At 36.0% G+C, this 22,934-nt stretch overlaps 1 protein-coding gene and 1 long non-coding RNA gene across 6 annotated transcripts in view; both read right to left on the reverse strand.

The window, feature by feature from the left end:
* axo (axotactin) overlaps nt 1–22,934 on the reverse strand; it is a 123,144-nt gene that overhangs the window by 50,565 nt on the left and 49,645 nt on the right. For both annotated transcript variants that reach the window (XM_065348105.1, XM_065348106.1), the window contains exons 7-15: nt 20,492–20,607; nt 20,251–20,357; nt 19,799–20,114; nt 18,917–19,230; nt 13,597–13,707; nt 12,531–12,678; nt 12,152–12,382; nt 11,886–12,064; nt 11,578–11,812 (exon numbers count right to left, since the gene is read on the reverse strand). In XM_065348105.1, the coding sequence (XP_065204177.1) occupies nt 11,578–11,812; nt 11,886–12,064; nt 12,152–12,382; nt 12,531–12,678; nt 13,597–13,707; nt 18,917–19,230; nt 19,799–20,114; nt 20,251–20,357; nt 20,492–20,607 (1,757 nt within the window). The remainder of the gene's footprint in view (nt 1–11,577; nt 11,813–11,885; nt 12,065–12,151; nt 12,383–12,530; nt 12,679–13,596; nt 13,708–18,916; nt 19,231–19,798; nt 20,115–20,250; nt 20,358–20,491; nt 20,608–22,934) is intronic.
* LOC135834265 (uncharacterized) lies at nt 3,457–7,213 on the reverse strand. 4 transcript variants are annotated; one of them, XR_010556628.1, is made up of 5 exons: nt 5,705–7,213; nt 5,570–5,630; nt 5,355–5,501; nt 4,512–5,275; nt 3,457–4,430 (listed from the first exon to the last, which is right to left on the reverse strand). It is a non-coding gene; the product is annotated as an uncharacterized LOC135834265 (long non-coding RNA). The 4 variants fall into 4 exon arrangements; XR_010556627.1 differs by having other exon boundaries at nt 5,355–5,630; XR_010556626.1 differs by having other exon boundaries at nt 4,512–4,795; nt 4,873–5,275; nt 5,355–7,213.

A 22,934-nucleotide genomic window follows, 5' to 3' on the forward strand; every position in this document is an offset into this window, starting at 1 on the left:
TGTTTGGAAAAACGGCATGTATTCGTATAAATGCTTGCCATTTGAAACATCGACTTCAGAGTTTCTTCATACGAATGCTTTTCATAATATTCGTCGTACCTTCTATCCTAAAATATACGATGAAAATACTCGTCATCCACATATCGAAGGCTGCACTACCGATAGTGAATCATCATATGAAAATAATCAACCATTCGTTGATGTGTTATCCGTATTCTCTGACGAACATGAATATCAGCCGAGCATTCCTACTCTCGATCATTATTTCGAAATTTGTAGTCGTCTTAGGGAAAAGAAATACCCTCAGCAATATCACGTGATCGAATATTGTCGTGACTATTACGAAAAATATCCTAGGGACTATTGCGATTACGATCCGGTAAGTATCGAACAAGCTCAAGAAATCATTAACAATGATCGATTCGAATCAAATATCTCCGAAGACTCATTTTTAATGAATGAGAATAAATTTAATAAAATACGTCGAATCATCCCTCGCTGCGGTAGTGTGGTTATCGAAAGTTATAAGGACTACTCTCGTCGATATTTGAAACGTAAAAAGAATGAGGGAATGAAAATACCTAAGTCAATTACTTGTCGTCGATTAAATTTTGATTTCAAAAATGAATCGAATTTCGCCATTCAAGACAAGATCAAGTCAATTTCTCAAGATAGCTTAGATAGTATTGATTCATACCCATCGTCGATTCGACATTATGATGAGAATCTTGAGCGTACTGACAAAAAATCTAAGAACACTTCAAAAAGGGTAACCTTTGATGACGGAATTCAACCTTTAGGTTTGTCTTGGTTTGATAATCAACTTCGTGAAATATACACCGAAGATAATGTTCGTCGTTTTAGAGAGGAAGGTCATATTGGACCAAATGAGATAGTTAGGACTTCGCTTATTCATGATTTGCGTATAATTCCAGACGACGTCGTTGATAATATTAACACCGATTTAGAACATAATTTAGATAACCATTCAAGCAATAATAGTAGCATTGATTATTCGTGGCGTAACGAGTTATTATACGACGATGTATCTGATTGTTTTTACAGAAAAATGTCTGTGCCATCTGATAACGGCGATGCGGTGAAAAAACCACCTACCCACTACGTCGTGTGTCAATTTTGTAAAATTCCCTTCCTACCCGACGAAGTCGTTGTGCGAAATGCAAACTGCAGTCATCTTTACCATCAAAGGTACATCAATCGGTTGGTTTACCATGAATCTTCCGAGGGAGATACCTTAAAGGCTGACATACGGTGCCAAGACAGAAACTGCTCTGCTCAACTCGCTTTCGGAGACGACGGCGACGTCGATATGGAATTTATTCCAGCTATCGTTGACCCGATGATATCAATTCAGGCTGACCAGATCCAATTCTTGGAAAATCAACTCGCCGAATCCAATGATTCGCTTCATAATTTTCGTGAACGCGTTTTAGAACTTGAGCGTAATCAACCTGATATTGTAAATAACGAAATTGGTGAAGTCAACGATGATGGTGAGTCTAGTAGTCATATCACACGTAGGGATATTAAACTCAATCCCAACTACCTACCGTTACCTAAACATCCATTTTTTGATGTAATAGGTAATGCAGTAGATGAAGCTTTAGATATTGTTCGGAATCGTCATCCTCGATTACCTGTTTTCGCGCAAGAACCAACGCAACGTTCTGCTCAAGAGCCTGATAGGGTGCTTGAAGAACCTAATTTGGGGGAAGCGGCCCCTCTGAATCGAAGGGACCCGAGATTGCGACTTCCAAATCGGCGTATTCAAGTCAATCCGATGCAAGCTCCGGTACCTGCTCTTGTTCCTCCTATGCCCGTCTGGGACGGTAATTTCGAATTGTTAGACGACGACGCTAATTTCCCCGATGAAGACATCGCTTTGCCTCGACCTATACAACGTTACGAACCGCTTAACGGTAATGTATGGCAGTTCGGTATTTTTCCGTTCAGACGTGACAATATTGAACACCATTTAGCTGCTCGCGGCTTTCTGTTTAACGACCCCCTACCCAGAGAGACCGCTCGCCACTTCCATTTTGAACGGCAGCTTATGTACTCCGGAGTGTATTCGTGTCGAGAAGTAGGATCCGAACGAGAAATTTTCTCGGTTTTCATTAATCAGACTATCATCATGGGTGACGGGGTAGCTCACGGGCTTGCCCGTGAGCCCCTATCCCATGAGGATCACCTAAGGAACGCTTGGGACTTTAGCGAGTTCGGAGGTCAATTCTTATCTACCAATCGATTATATCATAATATACGTGACCTAATTGAACACCTTCCCGAACAAGCCCTTCTCTCAATCGGAAGCCACGATCTCCGTCGCGAGCCAAGCGACGATACTGTTATCAGAAACACGACGCGTCTTCTGCGACATCTTGTAGCGAGAGGAGTACGTAGAATTTACCTCCTCCCTGTAATAATCGCTCAGAGGATGGTGCTAGACGCGGATCGTCGCCTCTGGTATCGTAGATGGTTAAGACACGAGGCTCCTACCCTAGCTTCCGAAGGTGTTATCACCTATCTTCATCAAGTCGAACCAATTTTAGACAATTACGAGCCATATCGCCGCGATGCTTATGCATTGATTGCTCATCCCTTCGTCCATTTTTAAGTAATGAATGCCATCGCTTCGATTTTATAAAAAAAAAAAAAACCCTCGATCTTGACCTACTCCCGGCTATGACTTGTCCCTATGTACGATATGTGAAAAATTCGACTCTGATTTTATCTCTGATCATATTGATCACGACCTGCGAATAATTCGAATCTGATATAACCTATTTCATTCAATGAATAATTAGTCCCTGCTTTTTAACCCTATCCCTATTTCGACATGTGAATAATTCTACGACTATACGTATTCTAATTTCAATCTCGTATAAATAATTGCGTCTGAAAACCATCGGTAACGTTTTCATTTCAAGTCAGCTGAAAATTATTCGAAAAATTCTACGATCAATATGTTTTATCGTTGAAATAATTTTGTCACCTATACGAGATTATTGAATACATTTTTGTAAATAATTAGGTATAGTTACGTGTAACTACTTTATAATTTTCTCTGTTTTCTACACGAAGATGTGTACTATTTTATTATTTTATCTTGATCAGGGGTATCGAGACATTGTTGTCATTTCTTCATAAGGGTAACTTTTTGTTTGAATTTAGTTTTAACCTTGAAATATCTGAGATAGGTATCAATTTACTATTGTCAATGCTCGCCGGTTGAGTGCAACAATTATCTTGTTAATCTACGAAATGCAAAGACTTGCATATAACCTACCTATGTATATATATTTCTACGTGTATTCAACAGGTTCGAATCAATTTATCATGTAATTGTATTTATCTGTTACATGATCGTGTAATACTTTGTAATCCTATTCTAGTCATATCATCTACGATAATATAGATCAAAAAACACGATAATACGATGTTAACTTTTATTCATTTGAAATTATTCATAATAGATTACATAGTACACTACACAGGTAAAGTACAGGTAATTGTCGTGGTACGACTTATCAGTAAGATAACAAGTAATATCATCTCAACCGGTTGGATTCTGCATACGAGTGGAAGGGATAGTTTGAATTCATTTCTAACGGTCTTTTTCACATCGAACCATTCTTTCAAGTTTCTATTCGACGAACGACGTGTATGTTTCTACGATTGGTAAGTTTGTGTATTTGCAACGTTGTGCTTACGATTAAATCCATTATTGTAATTATTCATTGCTGTTGTATCGATCATGAATTCTTCTTCTTCGATCATCGTATGTTCTCACTGCAAGGAAACCCTTGGCAGTTCTTCTGGTACGTATACTGAGTTACGAGCTGGTCGACTTTGTCACCACTTATATCACAGCGACTGTCTTAAGGAGGTATGTGGGTCAATTAATGGCCAAGGTAAGTGTAAGTTCGAAGTTGAGGATGGTGCTCAATGTGGTAAATCGCTTTATTTCAAGGATGCCTTAACTGTGACAGCTCCTACAAAACCGATTGACGAAATCGTTCATCAATTGATCGGTGAATCTACACGTAAAACAATCATTGATCTACACCAAGACAAAATCCATAACACCGAGCAAATCACTAGGCTCTCGAAAGATTGTATTAAACACCTAAATACAATAGACGATTTACAAAAAGAAGTTATTAAACGCCACCAAACGATGGAAAAGATGGGTATTATCACATCCACATTGTGGAAGGCGATGATCCCGAAAGAAGATGCTCCGAATGTGAATCTCGACGCTGCTTTACGGTCTGATACTGGTAAGAATACGACGAACACCACCGACGATGATGTAATCGATCTCGATACTCCTTCATTGGAAGGAACTAATGGTAAGTCGAATCAATCTTCAGTTCCGGCTAATACGATACAAATCGGCGACTCGACTGTAATTAGAGACAATAAATTATGTAAAAATTTACTTATCAGCAATACGAGTATCATTAATGAGAATAATGTTATCAAACCTGCCGAGCCTTTATCATCCGAAGTTTCTGACGATGATGAGCTGAATTTTGAACAAGTATACGAACGTAATCCATCGAAAAAGCGCTCATTATCATTGACTCCGGAATCGACTAATAATCATCGATCGATCGTTCATTCATCTCGTAACAGTTTGAATATCAATATCAATCAGACCGACGACAATGGCAAAAGCAGAAATCCACGTTTCAAGAAGAATCGTCGATCTTCGGTAAGCAAAAGTCTCAGCGGTATCTCGACGACCAAGGCGATTAACTCCGTGAGCCTGAAACAATTCAAGATTCCATTTAAGCAAACCGATATCTCTATCAATGGTTTCCCTAAGACTGGGGATTTTGCTACCTTTTTGATTAAAAATGATGCGGTGATAGATCCACCCACTTATCGCGAATTATTGGACGTCTTACCAACTTCGATTGATCGATGTGTCCCTGATGAAATCGTGGATATTGTCACTGCTGTATCGGACGATACCCATTATGTTGTTACTGGTAATATTGCTAATTCTAGGGAGCTGCCGGAATTAGTTTATTTCTTTCAAAGTCATCTTATGATAGGTGACGGGTTGTGTTTCGGCATAGCGCACAACGCCCGTTCATTATCCGACTCGATTTCACGAAACATCTTCCTTGATCAGTTTGCATCCGGTAAAATTCTATTGCAAAATCTCAAAACTGCTGGAATACGATATCCGAAGAGAATCTTATTATCGACAGGAAACGTAGGTATTGCAGATGAATGGCAGCTACAAAAGTTACAGCGTGAAACGAACGAACTAATTCAACACTTTATCGATTGCAAAGTCGAGAGATTAGTTATATTACCTCCTTCCTTCGTTGGTAATACCGCATCCATCGCATATAAATTCAGATCCTGGCTTCGTTACGACGTGTCAAGACAAACGAAAGGCATTTCTGTTCGATACGTACACCAGATTGAACGTATTCTCGATAAAAATCCTCCATTTGGATCTGTAGAGAATTTAGTATCACAAACCCAACATACTATACTGGAAATAGTTCTTGGACTTATCAATTACTTGGGTTCGGATTCATTGGCCAAAGATTCGATTTTGCAGCATTCTTCGCTCGATGATCCACCTGCAAAACATCAACGTCATTATTAATCAAGTGATTAATTAATATATCAATTAGTGTAACAATTTCATACTTACTCGATGTACATGTGTGATAATTCTCCACGTGTGTTTTTCCAGCCAGATCTGCAATCAAAACAAAAATTCGACGATTAGTACGCTTGTTGTTCATTGGTTGATAAAATAACTACGTCACCGAAGACATTCAGTCTTCAACCAATCAGAGTATCGTATATTATTCGACAGATTTATGTTTCATTTTATTTAATTTAATTCTACGAGATACAATTATTATTATTTTACATTAGGTTATATTTCTTTTAGTTTTCATTTCTTCTGTTTTTACAGTACTTTAGAATCTTATTATTTTCATCGAATTTGTATACTCGACTTCTGTGACGATGAATGACTGCGTATTAATCGATTTACTACATCGAGCTGCTACTGAACAACTTAGCATATGGTACTCAAATTCATTCGACGCAATATGGGAAGCCCATCTAATACATTCATCGGTGGTAAGTGAATCAGGTAAAATTGATACTTCATCCCAGTCAAATCTTCGAATAGATATTGGTGTCTATAACACTACTAATCACAACTTTATTATTCCTCCGAATCTTCGTAACCATAAATATCTATATGACGGAGCTAATTTGATTAAATCCGACGAATTGAAGTCTGGTTCACCTCAACTATATTCGAATCTTCTTATTGCTACGAAAGAAACACGTATTCTTAGTGACTTCGAACTCTATTTCAAATGTAAAAACATCAACTTGAATTTTCAAACAATTCCACGATTCAAAGTAGTTAATGGCGTCCCTGGATGCGGAAAGACCACTTATATTTTAAATAATATAAGTATTTACGGGTCAGATTTAGTACTATTTCCTACTCGTGAGGGGGCCAATGACTTCAAAACTCGTCTAAGCATCAATCATCAAATGTCTCCTGATCATCATCTCATGAAAAACCATTATCGAACTATTGACTCATTCCTTATGAGTAATAGTAGATATACCTATAATCGACTATTCGTGGACGAGGCTTTCATGCTCCACTTCGGACAAATTGTTTTTGCTGCGGCCAAAAGTTGTGCCAAATCAGTGATATTAATTGGAGATTGTCTTCAAATTCCATATATTAATCGATCTACAATCACTGAAATATTTCATCAAATGATTCCTACGAGTTTGATCAGTGAAAAAGAATTTCTTTCTATTTCATATCGTTGTTCTACGACTGTATCAGCTTTGCTTTTTCCATTATACGAACATGGCATGTTTTCAACTTCGAATGTAAAATCTGAAATCAAGATACATCGATATATCAATATCACATCAATTCCTCGCGTACTAGATACGCAATACTTAACTTTTACTCAACAAGAGAAGGAATTTTTCTTGAATTTCAACTTTCCAACCAATACCATCCACGAGTTTCAGGGAAAACAAAGCAAATTTGTAATCGTAATTCGATATTTGAAAAACGACAACTCAATTTATCACAGTCTACCTCATGTAGTCGTTGCACTAAGTAGGCACACTAAACAATTGGTCTATTACACCGTCGATCAAAGTGATCTATTATCATCTTATATCCATAAATCATTATATTTCGACGATGCGGTTCATGAAGCTGTCCATATTCCCGGATTTGACATTTTAAACAAATAAAAAAAAAAAAATTGTAAAATTTTAAAAATGTATAAAAAACATGTAACCTAGATATTTATTTTTGTATAGGTATTCTATTTATTTATTTTCTTTTAAATAGCACTTTTCATTTATTACGAAGATGTAAATTCGTTTTTGTTTTCATTTTTTTTTATTGTTTAGAAGAACTTTATATTGTTACTATCTTTTCTATTATTTACGAAGGTTAATTTATTAATTTATGTAATACTTTATGCATACCTATTTATGATGTAATATGTCTTTGTACGTTTTTGGTTTGTGTACTGGTAGAATCTTCAAAATTATTTTATTCCTTTCTCTTCCTCTCTTCGAATGTCTTTAGTGTCTTCTGTGCTATATATCTACGAAAAATACGGTACGAAAATCGGGGCAAGGGTCTCATCGGGATAAAATGGCTGCATTTTCTACAATATTTGGTCACTAGTCATACGTCATACAGGGACAATACAAGTACATCGACGATAATTAATATGCAATACAACTCTACGATTAATCTTCGAATTCAACATCTACAAATCTCAAGGGTCTCATCGGGATAAAATGGCTGCATTTTCTACAATATTTGGTCACTAGTCATACGTCATACAGGGACAATACAAGTACATCGACGATAATTAAATATGCAATACAACTCTACGATTAATCTTCGAATTCAACATCTACGAATCTCATACTTCAATAGAAATACTTTCAACTCTACGATCTACAAATAGGTAATTTCTCCCGCTGTTACTAGATTTACGTAACCATATTTTCTTCGCTACATATGTCACCTAAATCGGGGCATTTGTAGTGGGAGAAAATTACAGCTTTCTTTCCCACTTTAGTGGGAGAAAATAATTTTCTTCTGTCACTTAAGCTGGGAGAAACCTAATTTTATACTTTCTATCACCTATATACTGGGAGAAATTTATTTCGTCGTATTTATGTGGGAGAAAATAATTTTATCTCTGTGTAGAATGAATTTTCTCCGATCTTATAGGTGAATGAATATTTTTCTGTCCCCTGATTGACAAACATTCGACTATTTTAATGACCATTTATGACGTCAGTGACCAAATACGACATTTTTCCCAATCTATTTAGTGGTGGTGGCGCTTACGACCAATCGCAATCGCGAAATTATCGAATATCGACGATTATACACGATTATAACTTCGTACTTCCGGTAGTGGCGCCTATTTTACCTCCACTTCCGATATATTAACCAATAACAAGCAAGTTTTTTACGATTTTCGCCGAATATACGCGAATATGACGTAATACGAGCGCCGGTCGCCTAAGTTAGCGCCGCTAGACGCGATATACGCGTGCGCCACTTACCCCACCCAGCTACTGCACGATTTTCGACTACCGAAGGTTATAAATACGCCGATCCGAGACGAAATCATTGATATTCGTTCTATTAGCGCCATAGCTAGGAATGATATCCGCTAACCGGCACACAAGCGCCATAGCTTCGGTTAGCTATCAATGAGTCGTTCTTCAAGAATCTGTAGTGTCAAGTTACAGGTTGTTAGTTGGTAAGTACTACAACTTCCGATGTCGTCATCATCATTCACTTGGATTAATCTGCAGCTTAATCCAAGAAATGAATTAAATCCAGTACAGTTCGTGTTCAAGTTAAGTAGGCAATTCGGTCATACGAAACCTACGATACTAAATGGATTAGGCATCCACGACTCGGGCATTTTCATCGCCATAGATGATTTTATGTCCTTAGCACTGTTTCCATTGAGGATAAGTGATCGATTCTCGTCTGTCTCGGATCGGTTACTGACAATTTAGTACAGAGGTAGACACTTTAGGGCATTTCTTTTCCTTTTTTTCCCAAATTTCCTTTATTCTGATAAGTTATTTTGATAAGTTTATTCTGATAAGTTTTATTCTGATAAGTTCTCCCTTTCCCAATAAAAATCCCTTTATTCTGATAAGTTTTATTCTGATAAGTTCTTCCTTTCCCAATAAAAATCCCTTTATTCTGATAAGTTATTCTGATAAGTACACAAATCAAAAAGGACCATGTCCATCTTTTAATTCTTGGTATAATTATAATATATAAGTTATTTCTCGAGTTCTTTTCTTATTTATCGACGATTGTCGACTCGTTGAATTACTATTCTTGGTAAATCATTCCATCTACGACAAAAGTAAGTATTTCCACGAATAAAGTAAGTATCTCTACAGTATGAAGTAAATATGGTATTTTGGCGTTTGAGACTTCAAAGACTCGTTCAGCACACGAAGTATTTTATCGTGTCCCCACGACAAATATAAATAAATTTAAATATTCCGGTGGGAATTAGGAATAATTCCTTCGTCCGCGATTCATACGACCCTAAGATCATCACACTGAGCTAGTGTACGAATCGTGAGAGATATTAATTATATGCACGACCACATCCATTAAAACCAGGAGAGTGCATAATAGGATATCCAGTACGGCTAAGTGGGTATGAGGTTATTAGTTACAATTAAGTTGTGTATCGTCGGCTCTCATATCTTCAAAGAAATCAGAAATTTTCCTTCTGGAAAATTTCTGGGAAATTCCAAAAATCAAAAACCTCAAAACTCAAAACGAAAAAATTTTTATGAATTTTTTGTTTTATGGTAGTTTTTGATTGGGTTCCAATTTTTTCTCCCACCACAAATTTCCCCAAAAAAACAACTTGTTTTCCAAAACTGCTAAAAAAATTTCCAAAAATTCAAAAAATCAGCTATTAAAAAAAAAGTATAAGTGTTCTACTTTTCTCCATCATTTTCAAAAAAAATGCCTACTTGTTTCTGAAAAAATTATCAAAAATCTCCAATTCTTCACATTATTTTTTGAGGAAAAATTGCTTGAAAATGTTCAAAACTCGGATTTTATGCCATGATTTGAAAAAAATCACTTTTTCTGGCAAAATTGCTCAAAAAATTGGGTTTTTGGCAAAATTTTCAAAAAAAAAATTTTTTGACCTAATTTTTTAAAAAACGATTTTTTTAGCAGAAAGGGCTCAAAGTTCTCTTTTTTGCTAAATTTCCCAAAAAATCACCTTGTTTTCAAAAACTGCTAAAAAAATTTCCAAAAATTACTACCTAAGTATACTTCTTGGTCAAAAAATTCAAAAAAATCAACTATTAAAAAAACTGTAGAAGTGTTCTATTTTTCTCCATCATTTTCAAAAAAAATGCCTACTTGTTTCTGAAAAAATTATCAAACTTTTACAGAATGGCCATGAAAATCCAAGTTTGCCAAAATTGCCAAAATTGCCAAAAATATTACTTTTTTTGCCTAAAAAATTATTATTTTTTCAATAATTAAATGGTTTGAAAAATCCCACATACTTTTCAACTAAAGTTTTCAAAAAATCCTACGTCTACGCCAAAAAAATTGTCGATTTTTTTGATGAGGATGGGGGGGGGGGGGAAGGGCAAAACTGCTGAAAAATAATCCTGCTCTTCTGCAAAAACACTCAAAAATAATTTTTTTGCCATTATTTTCAAAAAAATTTCTGCTATTTAGGCAAAATTGCTGAGAAAAAACTTTTTTGTTTCTGTTAAAATTGCGAAAATTGTGCATTGAAAAAATTCAAATGTTTTGGTAAAATTGAAGACGTCATAGCAAAAAGGACATATGTGAAAAGTTGTATTTTGAGAAAAAGCTGTGTGAAAGTTGGTGCGCTTGTGAAGAGTGTACCACATTCAGTAAAATTATAGTACAGGGATTGTACTATAATTTTACTGAATGCAGTACACTCTTCACAAGCACACAAACTTTCAAACAGCTCTTTCTCAAAGTACAACTTTTTCACATATGTCCTTTTTGTTATGACGTCTTCAATTATCAAATTCATTTTTTTGCCATAATTGTCAAAAAAATTCTAGGCCTACTGAAAATGGCTTAATAGCTCTACTTTTTTTTATCATATTTGCCAAAAAAGTCCTAATTTCTTGCCAAGGTTGTCCAAAATTCTACTTTTTTCAAAAATTAGCCATGGAACTGGTTTTTTAAAACTAAAATTGCTAAAAAAAACACCGATTTGCTGTCAAATTTTCCAAAAAAAAAAAACTCATTTTTTGACAATTTGCTGAAAGTGTTTCTTTCTTTCCTTTTCTTATAAATCATCCTTCTTCTTAATGAAAATATTTGATAGAATTTTTATCCTGCCTTGAAATTCGGCTTGTTAGATTCCCAAAGAAAGCTAAGCCTCTCTCACTTGTACACTTGAAAAGTCACTGATTCGAGGAATACTCGAAAATGCAACTTACCTGCACATGGACAAGATCCTCGTTTCACATTGCCTATGTAATCTACAGTGCCTTTATCAGCTGCTGAAATAAACCAAGTAGCAGAATGGAGTTCTAAAGGAGCCTTGAAACAATCGTATTTAATATACTGGCTGCAATTCAACGAATGAGAAATCAATTCTCTCAACATCTCGGAAGTGAACTCTCGATATTTAATAGTGAAACTAAAATCTGTCTCGGCCGAACTGCGAACATCCTGTCGAGCAAATCATGAACAATCAAAGCTCATGCACGAAGCATATTTCAACAGCTAACGAAAGGTTACTTGCTATTTGACTGGGTAGATTATGCTCTACGATGGTTTTGGTTTTCCAGTCTTCCAACGATTGAAATTCACATTTTACATGAGCCGGAGGAAATCTACCATTGCCATCGATATCGATCAAGTACACGTCTGGTTTTGTGTAGCCGAGAAGTGCTAATTCTTCGCATGTTTTCTTGAATTGGGCTACAATTTGAATAATACAATATAGGTGATAGGTACGCGAGAAGAAGAAGAAAGGGTGAAAAAAATATGACCATGTCGAAATCTCACCGAAATGACAATTTTTTCCAACGTAGCCGGTACCGCTGCAATCACAATGTACTTTGTCATCTTTGATGGAGCACTTTCCTCCGTGTTTACACGCATTATCCCTTTTACAAGGGTCTACTAATTGACAGTTATCAATGGATACTTCACCGACCATATGATTGGTCCGGACGATATATCGAGGCTCGAGTAATTTATCATTTATCGATATATTACGTAGACATCCTATTAATCCTACGACCGTGAAAAAAAAACAAGCACCACAATGCACGTGTTGGAAGTTTCGCCAAAATGGATAAATTGCGTCGTCGTCGTGTTTGATATACGTATACTCGACGATGCGAGAAATTTTTTTCAAAAATGAAAAAAAGAAACATCTTACCTACGTTACCTACGTTGGGTTTTCCATTTATTCCACTACCTACGATGATTTGCTCGCTAAGATTGAATCGTAATCCGAATATGTGATTTATTTTGTGTTTAAAGTCAACGGTTAAGTTCAATTCGCTATTACAATATTGCAAATCTATCTGAAAAACATAAAAGTACTTTTAATGTTCAAGAAAAATGTAAATAAATTGTGAAAGACGTCAACCCAAAACAGATAACAAAATATTTGAGTAGATTATCTCGTCTACCGAAGATGCTGTGTTTGTATCAAGGACTTACGCAGTGTATCTCAAAAAATGTGCCAAGATGAATATTTTTATTGATGCCAAAATTTTTCTTTGCTCATTCGAATTTAGGGAGCTTTGGATAGCTCAACTTCTAACTTTTTATACTGAAGAATAGTTTGTGAATTGAGACACTTCCAGTTTCAATTAAGAATTTAATGTGGAAGGTTGAAAAATGATTTTTTGCAAAAATTTGGGATAGTTGATTTTTTTATAATTTTTTTCTTAATATCCACTTGTCTTTTGTTAATTCCACGAACCTATAATGCAGAGAATAAATTCTCAAAAGCTTGGAATTTTTTTATTTGGGATCCACTGCGTGTGTATTTACGTACGTACGTACAAAAGAGATATTGAATTTTTATCAAGCACCCTAAGGCGAATAGCAGATACGAGTACGTCGAGCTGTAGTTATATACAGAGAGATGTAAATGGCTCTTGAACGCTTCCATTGTCACAACCAAAAACATTGTTTCGCTACTTTGAAGTTCAATGTAAATTGTCGTCGGAGTTTTTTGACGAAAACCAAACGATGGTGAACCCCGCAACAATGTAAATTTCACTCGTATGTTCGATTATATTATAAGTTAGGGCACCTACTAACCCACGCTTTAGAGAGGTACCTGGTAAAATTTCGCTACTTCAAAGGAAGAACGGTGTTCAAAGAAATGTAGCGGGCTTTTCGTTGCTGGAAAAACCATCGTTGCATGGTGACGACGAGACGACAACTCTGGAGAAGTTTTAAAGGGGTTAAAAAATATGCGTTTTACTTACGGAATGCCATTGGTTTTTGGTGTTATCGTATTTAACGCTGACCAGCTGGGTGTTGTTTACTACCACGTTCGAAACTAAATCGAATCTGACTTCTTCGTTTACTACTCTGACCTGTAAATTTTTGAAAGGATTGTGTGAATTTCTTTGTTGTTATTTATGTGAAAGATTTTTTTTTTTATCAATTAAGTTGAAATGATCTCTGATGAGAAAAAAATGGTTCGCTACACCCTTGATGGGTTTAAGTCCAATCAGTTGAGGTGATCGGTTAAAAGTTGTTGAAATAAAGAAATTTGGGGTTGACGTTCTTGAATTATGGTGCCAACCAGATTCTAATTTGATCTTGCTGAATGTTTTGGATCGATGGATAGTGTGAAGTTTGGGTTTTTGGACTAGATAGTTTGTAACTGGGGAAAAAAATTAATTTTTTGAGCCAAAATTTCAGATGTCAAAGTTCATTCGTGGAACTTTGGAAGACATTTTTAAAAATCACAACTTCACGTCTTTAAACTGATCGTGAAAACTGAAATTTAGGCTATTTTCAATTTTTAAGGCGTTTGAATCGATTACTAAGCAGTTCTGGAGCCTCCAGCAGGTTTCTAAAAATTGAAATTTAAGCTATTTCCGATTTTCAAGGCCTTCAAATCGGCCCAGCAGGTTTTTGGAATTTGAAATTTTCACAAAATACCAACGAAGTTGAAAAACAGGAACTTTGGTTCCAACCAGAAGTGGTTTCAAGCCGTTCTGGAGGTTCCTGCGACATTTTGGAGATTCCAACTTTTTAGTAGTTAAATCGCCGAATAAATCTGATTTAAAAAAAATGGCGTTTAATTGCTCAAGTAGGTTCTGAAGTTCATTTGAATAGAGTACCTATACGAAATTTTTTGGACACCTGGAAGTTCCGAAACATTACTTGAGGTTCCAGAATAAGTCAAAATCACATTTAGCAAACTCAGCATACTTAATTATCAAAAATAAAAAATAAAATAAATTTTAACTTTTCAACTTGGATTACGTAAAATTTTGTGAAAATTAAAATTTTTAACAATCTACTGCACAGGCAAATGAGACTTCAGAACTGCTCGAAATGATCGTAATTCATTTTTGATCGATTTTGGAGATCAGAAATGGGATTAATATGAAATTCCAGCTTTACAACTTGAATTGGGTACCTACATCTTTCCGGAAATTGAAAATTTTCAACCATCGACTGAAGGTTCCAGATTTGTTTGAAATGACTTTTAAAATGTTAATATAATCAATTCTGAAAATTTAAAATAGGCTTCTTTAGAATTTTAAAAAATCCACCGGAGGCTTCAAAACTGCTCGTTATGACTTCTTATCGTTTTTAATCAATTTTTGAGGTCAAAGATAAGACTCACTTAAAATTTTGGTTCTTCAACTCGAATTGTGTGAAATTTGTGAAAATTTTAGTTTTCAACAATCTAATTGGAGGCTCCAGAATTGCTGAATTGCTCGAAATAACCTTAAACCAATTTCAAATGATTTTAGAGGTCGAAAATAGGATTCTTACAAAATTTCAACTTTCTTACTCGTATGAGGCAGAATTTTGAAAAAATTTGAATTTAAAAAAATGTACTGGAGGCTCCAGAACTGCTCGAAATGACTTGAAGTCGTTTTCAATCGATGTGGGAGTTTGAAGATAGAATTAACATACCTACAATTTTTGGTTTTATAACTCAGATTGGGTAAAATTTTATAGAAATTTGAATTTTCAACGATCTACGCGGAGGCTTTAGAATTGTTCGAAATAACTTTAAAACCGTTTTTCATCGTTTTTGGAGACCAAAAATGGGCTTTTCAACTTGCATTTGGCAGAATTTTGTGAAAATTTGAATTTTTAATTATCTACTCAATGCTCCAGAACTGCACGAAATAACTTTAAACCGTTTCCAATTGATTCTGGAGGTCGAGAATAAGATTTATGTAAAATTTTGGTTTTCCAATTCGAGTGGTGTAACATTTTGTGGAAAATTTAATTTTCCATGATCTACTGGAGGCTCCAGATTTTTTCGAAATGAAAAAGGTATAGTAAGCTAGTCTCAATCGGTTCTTGGAGATCGAAAATACGGTTTATGCGAAATTTCAGATTTATAATTTGAATTGTGTAAATTTTGTGAAAATTTGAGTTTTCAATTTTCTACTAGAAGGCTCTAAAACTACTCGAAATGACTTTGAATCGTTTTCAATCTGTTCTAGAGGTTAGGTCAAATTTTGAATTTTCGTTCTTTTTGACTCAAATTCGATTTTTTCAAAATATGTACTCGAATTTCTCAAAGCTTCGAATTTATTGGAACTTTAGTAACTGATATAACTGATGATGGGTTTTTTGCAAGTTCTATCGATCTGGTTTTGTCTGATCCAAAAAATATTTTGCTGGCTAATTTATATCAAAAAGTAGGTTTCAAGCCCAAAAATGTTGAAAATAAGAGCTTTTCTTGTCCTCTTACCCCACAGAAGGAAGGAAAATACGACGATAATATTAGGAATGTGCAATAGAGTGACTCTCTTTTCAAAATTTTCGATTTTTTGCACTCCTACTCTTTCCCCTGCACTCAAAAGTGTTGGATTTGATGGGAAAATAGCCCCTATGTTTTCATTTTCTGATTATTCCAGAAAATATTCTGCTGAGAGCTCTTCCCTTCAGTTGAAAAAAAAAAACAAAAAAATCCAATTTATTTACAGATTTCCTATCTATGTACATATATTGCTCTGTTTTTAAAGAAAAAACCACAAAATTGGAAAAAGTAAAAAAAAAGTAAGGATGTTGATGTTTTTAAACATTTTCATTTTTGGCCAGAATTCTCCGAAATAACCCCCTTTTCAAGAAATAGACTCATTTCCTTTAGCCTTCAAATAATTTTCATACTTTTGTATGCATAGAGTTCCTCAAAGTTAACCCCCCCCCAAAAAAAAAATTCAAATGTATTGAAGTATGTGAAAGTTGAGTTTTTGAATTCTGGTTAGAACCTTTTGAAATACGAGTAATCCTCTTTTCTAGAAAAAATCTCCCTCAGCCCTGGGATAACATTCGTTCCTTTGTAATAGAGCCCCTCAAAGTTGAAAAAAAAAACAAAAAAATAATATAAATAAATATTGAAGTAGTTGGGTTTGTGGTCCAGAATTTTTCAAAACAACATTTTCTTAAAAAAAAAAAAAAAAACTCCTCCAGTCCTAAGTTTACAAACTGCTCTCTTGTAGTGAGTCCTCAAAGTCGAAAAAATGTGGGATTTTCTTAAAAAGGAGTTGTTTGGGAGGTTTTTGACCAGAAATGAAAAATGTTCAAAAAATTTCTGCATAGGAACTCGTTTCAAAGTTTTATTAGGTATTTTTTTTTCATTTCTTTTGACGTTGAGGTGCTTTCTACGAAAAAGGACTGATACTGTTTCCAGAGAAGGGAGATATTTAGAAGGATTGTTACCGTAACTGAATTGAAAATTTTTCAAAAAAATGTTCACAGACTTCAATTTTTTATTTAGGTAAGTATAAAAATTTTCTCCAACTTTGTAGGGCTCCATTCAAGGCCACCAAATAAAAGTAGCTTGAAGAAGTTTGATTGTTTTTTTAAGTGGGGAATTGTTTTCAGGAATTCAACGAAAAAGTGGAAAATTTTGGATAAATTGGATTCAAAAATGGAAAATTTGAGATGAATTGGATTTTTGAGGCAGGGGCTTTCATGCACGATAATTTCAAATTCGAGATGGATTTTTCTCACGAAAGCCTACATACAATCCAGAAAGGAGGGGGGGGGGGCAAAAAATGTCAAAAAACACTTTCACAATTTCGTTCAAATTTTTAAAAAAATATGTACTCATCCAGTAAGTAAGAATCCCGCAATTAGTTTGGTCGCAGCCCCCTGAGGGGGTGGGTGGGGGGCTCTCATTATTTTTACATTGTCTCGAGGTACTCAACTTCAGCAGCCCATTCCTCCAAAACTATGATACTTTGATCAAAACTGATTTCACAGTTCGAAAGGGCATTGCATTTAAAACTTTTTAAGCATTTTAAAATTTTCAAAAGTTGAAAGTTGAACTTTCAAATTGAAAGTTCAAATTTCAAAATGGCGCTGTAAGTGGGAGCTACCATATAAAATTTTGAAAAAATATCCATAGGTATATCTTTTGATGTTTTTTCGAAATATTCAAGTTTCAAGATGGGATCTCTCAATGGAAGGGGAGCACCCCCACCCCAAATTTTAGGCGAAACTTTTGAAAGAAAATCTGGTGCATGTGATGTATCGAATTCTATGTTTTTGGTAACGCTGAACACGAATATGACGTTAGATTTTTGATAGAGCCCCATCCATGGGCCCTAGAACCTCCCCAAAATGGGTAAAAGTTCAAAAAAGTGTTTTGTTCGTGCGACCCATGGAATAGTATGTTTTTGGTGATGCTGAATACGAATATGCCGTCAGATTTTTGATTGGACCCGTCCACGGCCCCCAGCACCTCTCCAAAGGGGGTAACCCCCAAAAAAGGATTACATTCGTGTGACACATGAAATAGTATGTTTTCGATATCGCTGAACACGAATATGGCCATAGTTTTTTAAATCGACCTCACCCATGGCCTCCAGAACCTCCCCCTATAGGTAAAAGTCCAAAAAATTGTTGGGGGCCGTGGATGGGTCCAATCGAAAATCTGACATCATATTCGTGTTCAGAGTCACTGAAAACATACTATTCCATGTGTCGCACGAACAAAACACTTCTTTGAACTTTTACCCCCTTTTGGGGAGGTTCTGAGGGCCATGGATGGAGCCCTATCAAAAATCTAACGTCATATTCGTGTTCAGCGTTACCAAAAATATAGAATTCGATATATCACATCCCTCAGATTTTCTTTCAAAAGTTTATCCCAAAATTGGGGGTGGGGGTGCTCCCCCTCCATCGAGATATCCCATCTCGAAATTTGAATATTTCAAAAAAGCATGAAATGTATATCTATGGAAATTTTTTCAAAATTTTAAATGGTAGCTCCCACTTACAGCGTCATTTTGAAATTTGAACTTTCAATTCGAAAGTTCAACTTTCAACTTTTGAAAATGTCAAAATTCTTGAAATGTTGAAAATGCAATGCCCTTTTGAACTGTGAAATCAGTTTTGATCAAAGTATCATAGTTTTGGAGGAATGGGCTGCTGAAGTTGAGTACCTCGAGACAATGTGAAAATAATGAGAGCCCCCCACCCGCCCCTTGTGGGGGCTGGGACCAAACTAATTGCACATGGAATGACCCATTACATTATTGTGATGAGAGCTACTTTACTACAAATAAATAGTTCATGTATGGCTCGTCCACTCACCTCCCAGTATCCCTCTCCAGTCTCGGTGGTCACTTCAGCCGCAGCCAGCACAGCCAGATTCTTATAGCTGCGAAAATCAAAGGTGAGCGAAAAACACCCCGACGTGTTGAAATTCTCATTGTACCACCAAATATGCGAAGAATAGAAAGGAAATGTCAACGGCATCGACTCGATATCCATGTCTCCAAATTCGGGTTCCAGTAAGCCAATGTAGTGTACTTTGGGATTACCTTTTTTCAGCTCGTATAAAATTGATATCTCGTTGAAAAACACGTACTTGAGCGATCCGGTAAAATAATTATTCGATTTTAAGCCTATACGCAAAGGAAATATTTACTCTCAGGGTGTTCTCATCCCACATATCGCGGTATAAGGGTAATTTATCTACTAAGCTTTTAGCACAGCAGAGCACACGACGACGCGACGCAGCACGATGAATTTATAATCGAGGCTTGCATCTTATATAAGTGGTTGTGTGTTTTTTCTTTTCTTTTTTTTTTTTTTTAACGCCGAAAATTTCCATCTGTGTTGCAGATGAGAACGTTTGCGTAGGTATGCTTTTAATTTAGCTTTACGCGTATGGTACGTATCTTTCCCTTTCGCTCATATATATATAGCGTCGTCCTCGTCGTCGAGTTAGGGTATTATACGCTTTATATGGCTGTAGGTATACCTGATGCTGTAGGTAGGTATCGCGTTAATGAAAAAGAATTTCAAAAACATGTATGCTGAGGTATTTCTTAATGGCTGCTTCAATTTTCGGCTTACTACATCGCCCACAATAACGAGTTAAGTGAGCCCTGCACGAGTAGTGTGTCTGCGTGTGCTCATTTAATGGTCTAAAATTACCGACGAAAACTCGTAATACACGAACGTACGTACCTTTTTTTTTGTGAAGCTCCGGGCCGCCGGCGATATAAATTTCTGGATCGATGTACAAGTAATTCATCGAGCCTTCTATGTACATTGTTTTGCTGATATCGTCTAACGACACGTTTATCACGTTGTAACTGTGCGATATGGTCAAATTGAACCATTTATTGCAGTTGACTTTATGACCCAAGGTGGTTACGAGCGGGGCCGCGTTACCCAAATCGATTTCAACGACAACGGTGCCGTTTTGTATGGAAACCGAGATGTAGTGAAATTTCTCGTGCTCTCCGCTCGCGTAGAATAACGCAGAGTCGTCGAATCTCGTCTATACATATAGGTACGTACCGTTGTCAAAAATAACACGTCACGTGTAAATATTTATACAATAAAAGCGACGAATTGTGCACGTCTTCGTGCACAAATTCGAATTTCCAACAGATAGGTAGAGGTACTATTCTTACTTTGAAATGTAGACTAACGCGATTAACGCTAGAATGTACTCTATCCTTCCAGTCGTATACTCGGTAAGAAACGTACGAAGAGCCTCGCAGCGTGAGAATCGTAGCCGCTGTAAAAATTTCTCCACAAAATCAGAAATAGGTACCGTTCTCGTAGTACAAAGCAGTAAGCACACAGATCTAACGCTATGGTGAGAAATAGGTACGACGACACGACGAAATAATTTTAAAATATTCAACTTACTGTAAATATCGCATAATTCGCCCTCGTAAAGGGTTCCGAAACAGTCGCACGTCGATTCGCTGTAATGGTTGATACATTTGCTGCCGAAAAAGCATAAATTTTGCGCCGTGTAACATCTGAAATGAAATAAAATTACGAAAAATAGCGCACAGGACAAAAAAAAGGTGGAAATGTAAGCAGCGTTGAGGTTTTGGGCGAATTTTCTCGCTGTGAATTGGCTGGTTTTTTTTTCTCTTCAAAAGTTCAATTTTGGTTTGTTTTTAGATCGTGGAGCTCTGTGATTTGTAAGAATTCCCAAAAAGCAAGAAGTCCCTGGCGAGTGAAAAATCTGCTGATTTTCTTTAATTCAAATGTTGGATGTATATATTTTTTTTAAAATCCAAATTGGGATCGTGAAAAATGTCTGAATTTGATCTATATGTACACGCGGACAATTGGTGCAAAATGAGTATACATATATGGGACACTCGAGCACACTAAGGGCAAAGTCGTTCCTTTGGTCGAGCAAAGGATTCTTTTTGGTCAAACTCATCAAAGTGAATCACTTGGTGAACGACTTTGTAAGTGTATGTATGTATGTGCTCAAGTGACTATTTTTTTTTTTTTGGAACCCAAGTAAGTATATGGGTCACTTGAGCCAACAAAGGGCAAAGTCGTTCCTTTGGTTCGAGCGAACAATACACATTCACTCACAAAGTCATTCGCCAAATGATTTACTTCAAAGCTGTTCAATAAGTGATTCACTTTGACCAAAAAAGAATCGTTTGCTCGAAAGGAACGATATTGCCCTTAGTGTGCTCAAGTGACCTGTATACTTACTTAGGTTCCAAAAAAATTAGTTTCAACTTTTAAAGGTTCCAAAAAAAAGTCCAAAAAAGAGCCACTCGAGTACATACATTCACAAATTCGTTCGCGAAATGATTCACTTCAAAGTCGTTCACCAAGTGATTCACATTGGCCAAAAAGAATGGTTTGCTCGAACCAAAGGAACGACTTTGCCCTTAGTTGGCTCAAGTGACCCATATACTTAATATACCTGCTCATATTTTACTTAGGTTCCAAAAAAAAGTTCAAAAAAAAGTCACTGTTACTAGTGTCACTTGAGTACAAAGTCGTTCGCAAAATGATTCACTTCAAAGTCGTTCACCAAGTGATTCACTTTGGCCAAAAAGAATCGTTTGCTCGAACAAAAGGAACGACTTTGCCCTTTGTGTGCTCAAGTGACCTTTGTACTCATATTTTACTTAAATTTCAAAAAAAAGTTCAAAAAAAGAGTCACTCTCACTTGAATACAAAGTCGTTCGCGAAATGATTCACTTCAAAGTAGTTTATCAAGTGATTCACTTTGACCAAAAAGAATCGTTTGCTCGAACAAAAGGAACGACTTTGCCCTTAGTGTGCTCAAGTGACTAGTATACTTACTTAGGTTCCAAAAAAATTAGTTTCAACTTTTAAGGTTCCAAAAAAAGTCCAAAAAAAGAGCCACTTGCTTGTGACTTGACTACATACATTCACAAAGTCGTTCGCGAAATGATTCACTTCTAAGTAGTTCATCAAGTGATTCCTTTGGCCAAAAAGAATAGTTTGCTTGAACCAAAGGAACAACTTTGCCCTTAGTGTGCTCAAGTGACCTATATACTCATAACTTAGGTTCCAAAAAAAGTTCAAAAAAAGAACCACCGTCACTTGAATTCAAAGTCGTTCGCGAAATGATTCACTTCAAAGTTGTTTATTAAGTGATTCACTTTGACCAAAAAGAATCGTTTGCTCGAACAAAAGGAACGACTTTGCCCTTGGTGTGCTCAAGTGACTAGTATACTTACTTAGGTTCCAAAAAAGTCCAAAAAAAGAGCCACTTGTGACTTGAGTCCGTACAGACATTCACAAAGTTGTTCGCGAAATGATTCACCTAAAAGACGTTCACCAAGTGATTCACTTTGGCTAAAAAGAATGGTTTGCTCGAACCAAAGGAACGACTTTGCCCTTAGTGTGCTCAAGTGACCCATATACTTGATATACCTACTCGTATTTTACTTAGGTTCCAAAAAAAAGTTCCAAAAAAAGTCACTGTCACTTGAGTACAAAGTCGTTCGCGAAATGATTCACTTCAAAGTTGTATACTAAGCGATTCGCTTTGACCAAAAAGAATCGTTTGCTCGAACAAAAGGAACGACTTTGCCCTTTGTGTGCTCAAGTGATCCATATACTAATACTACTGAAATGTTTTCAGAATTTTACTGCTCCAGATGCTAAATCAGGTTATTTTGACTGAAAAATTAGACGTTTTGACGTTTTTCTCTCTCCTGAAAAAATCGAAATATCACCACAAGGGCCCTTATCGCAAAACCCCTCTCAATTAGAGAATTTTTCAAGTTAAATATTTAAATTATTATGTTTGGAGTAAAAAGGTCTTGAAACTAAATGAGGTTGGTTTTGGGGGGTA

The sequence above is a fragment of the Planococcus citri genome, chromosome 2 (genome assembly GCF_950023065.1).
Source record: "Planococcus citri chromosome 2, ihPlaCitr1.1, whole genome shotgun sequence".
Taxonomy (NCBI): domain Eukaryota; kingdom Metazoa; phylum Arthropoda; class Insecta; order Hemiptera; family Pseudococcidae; genus Planococcus; species Planococcus citri.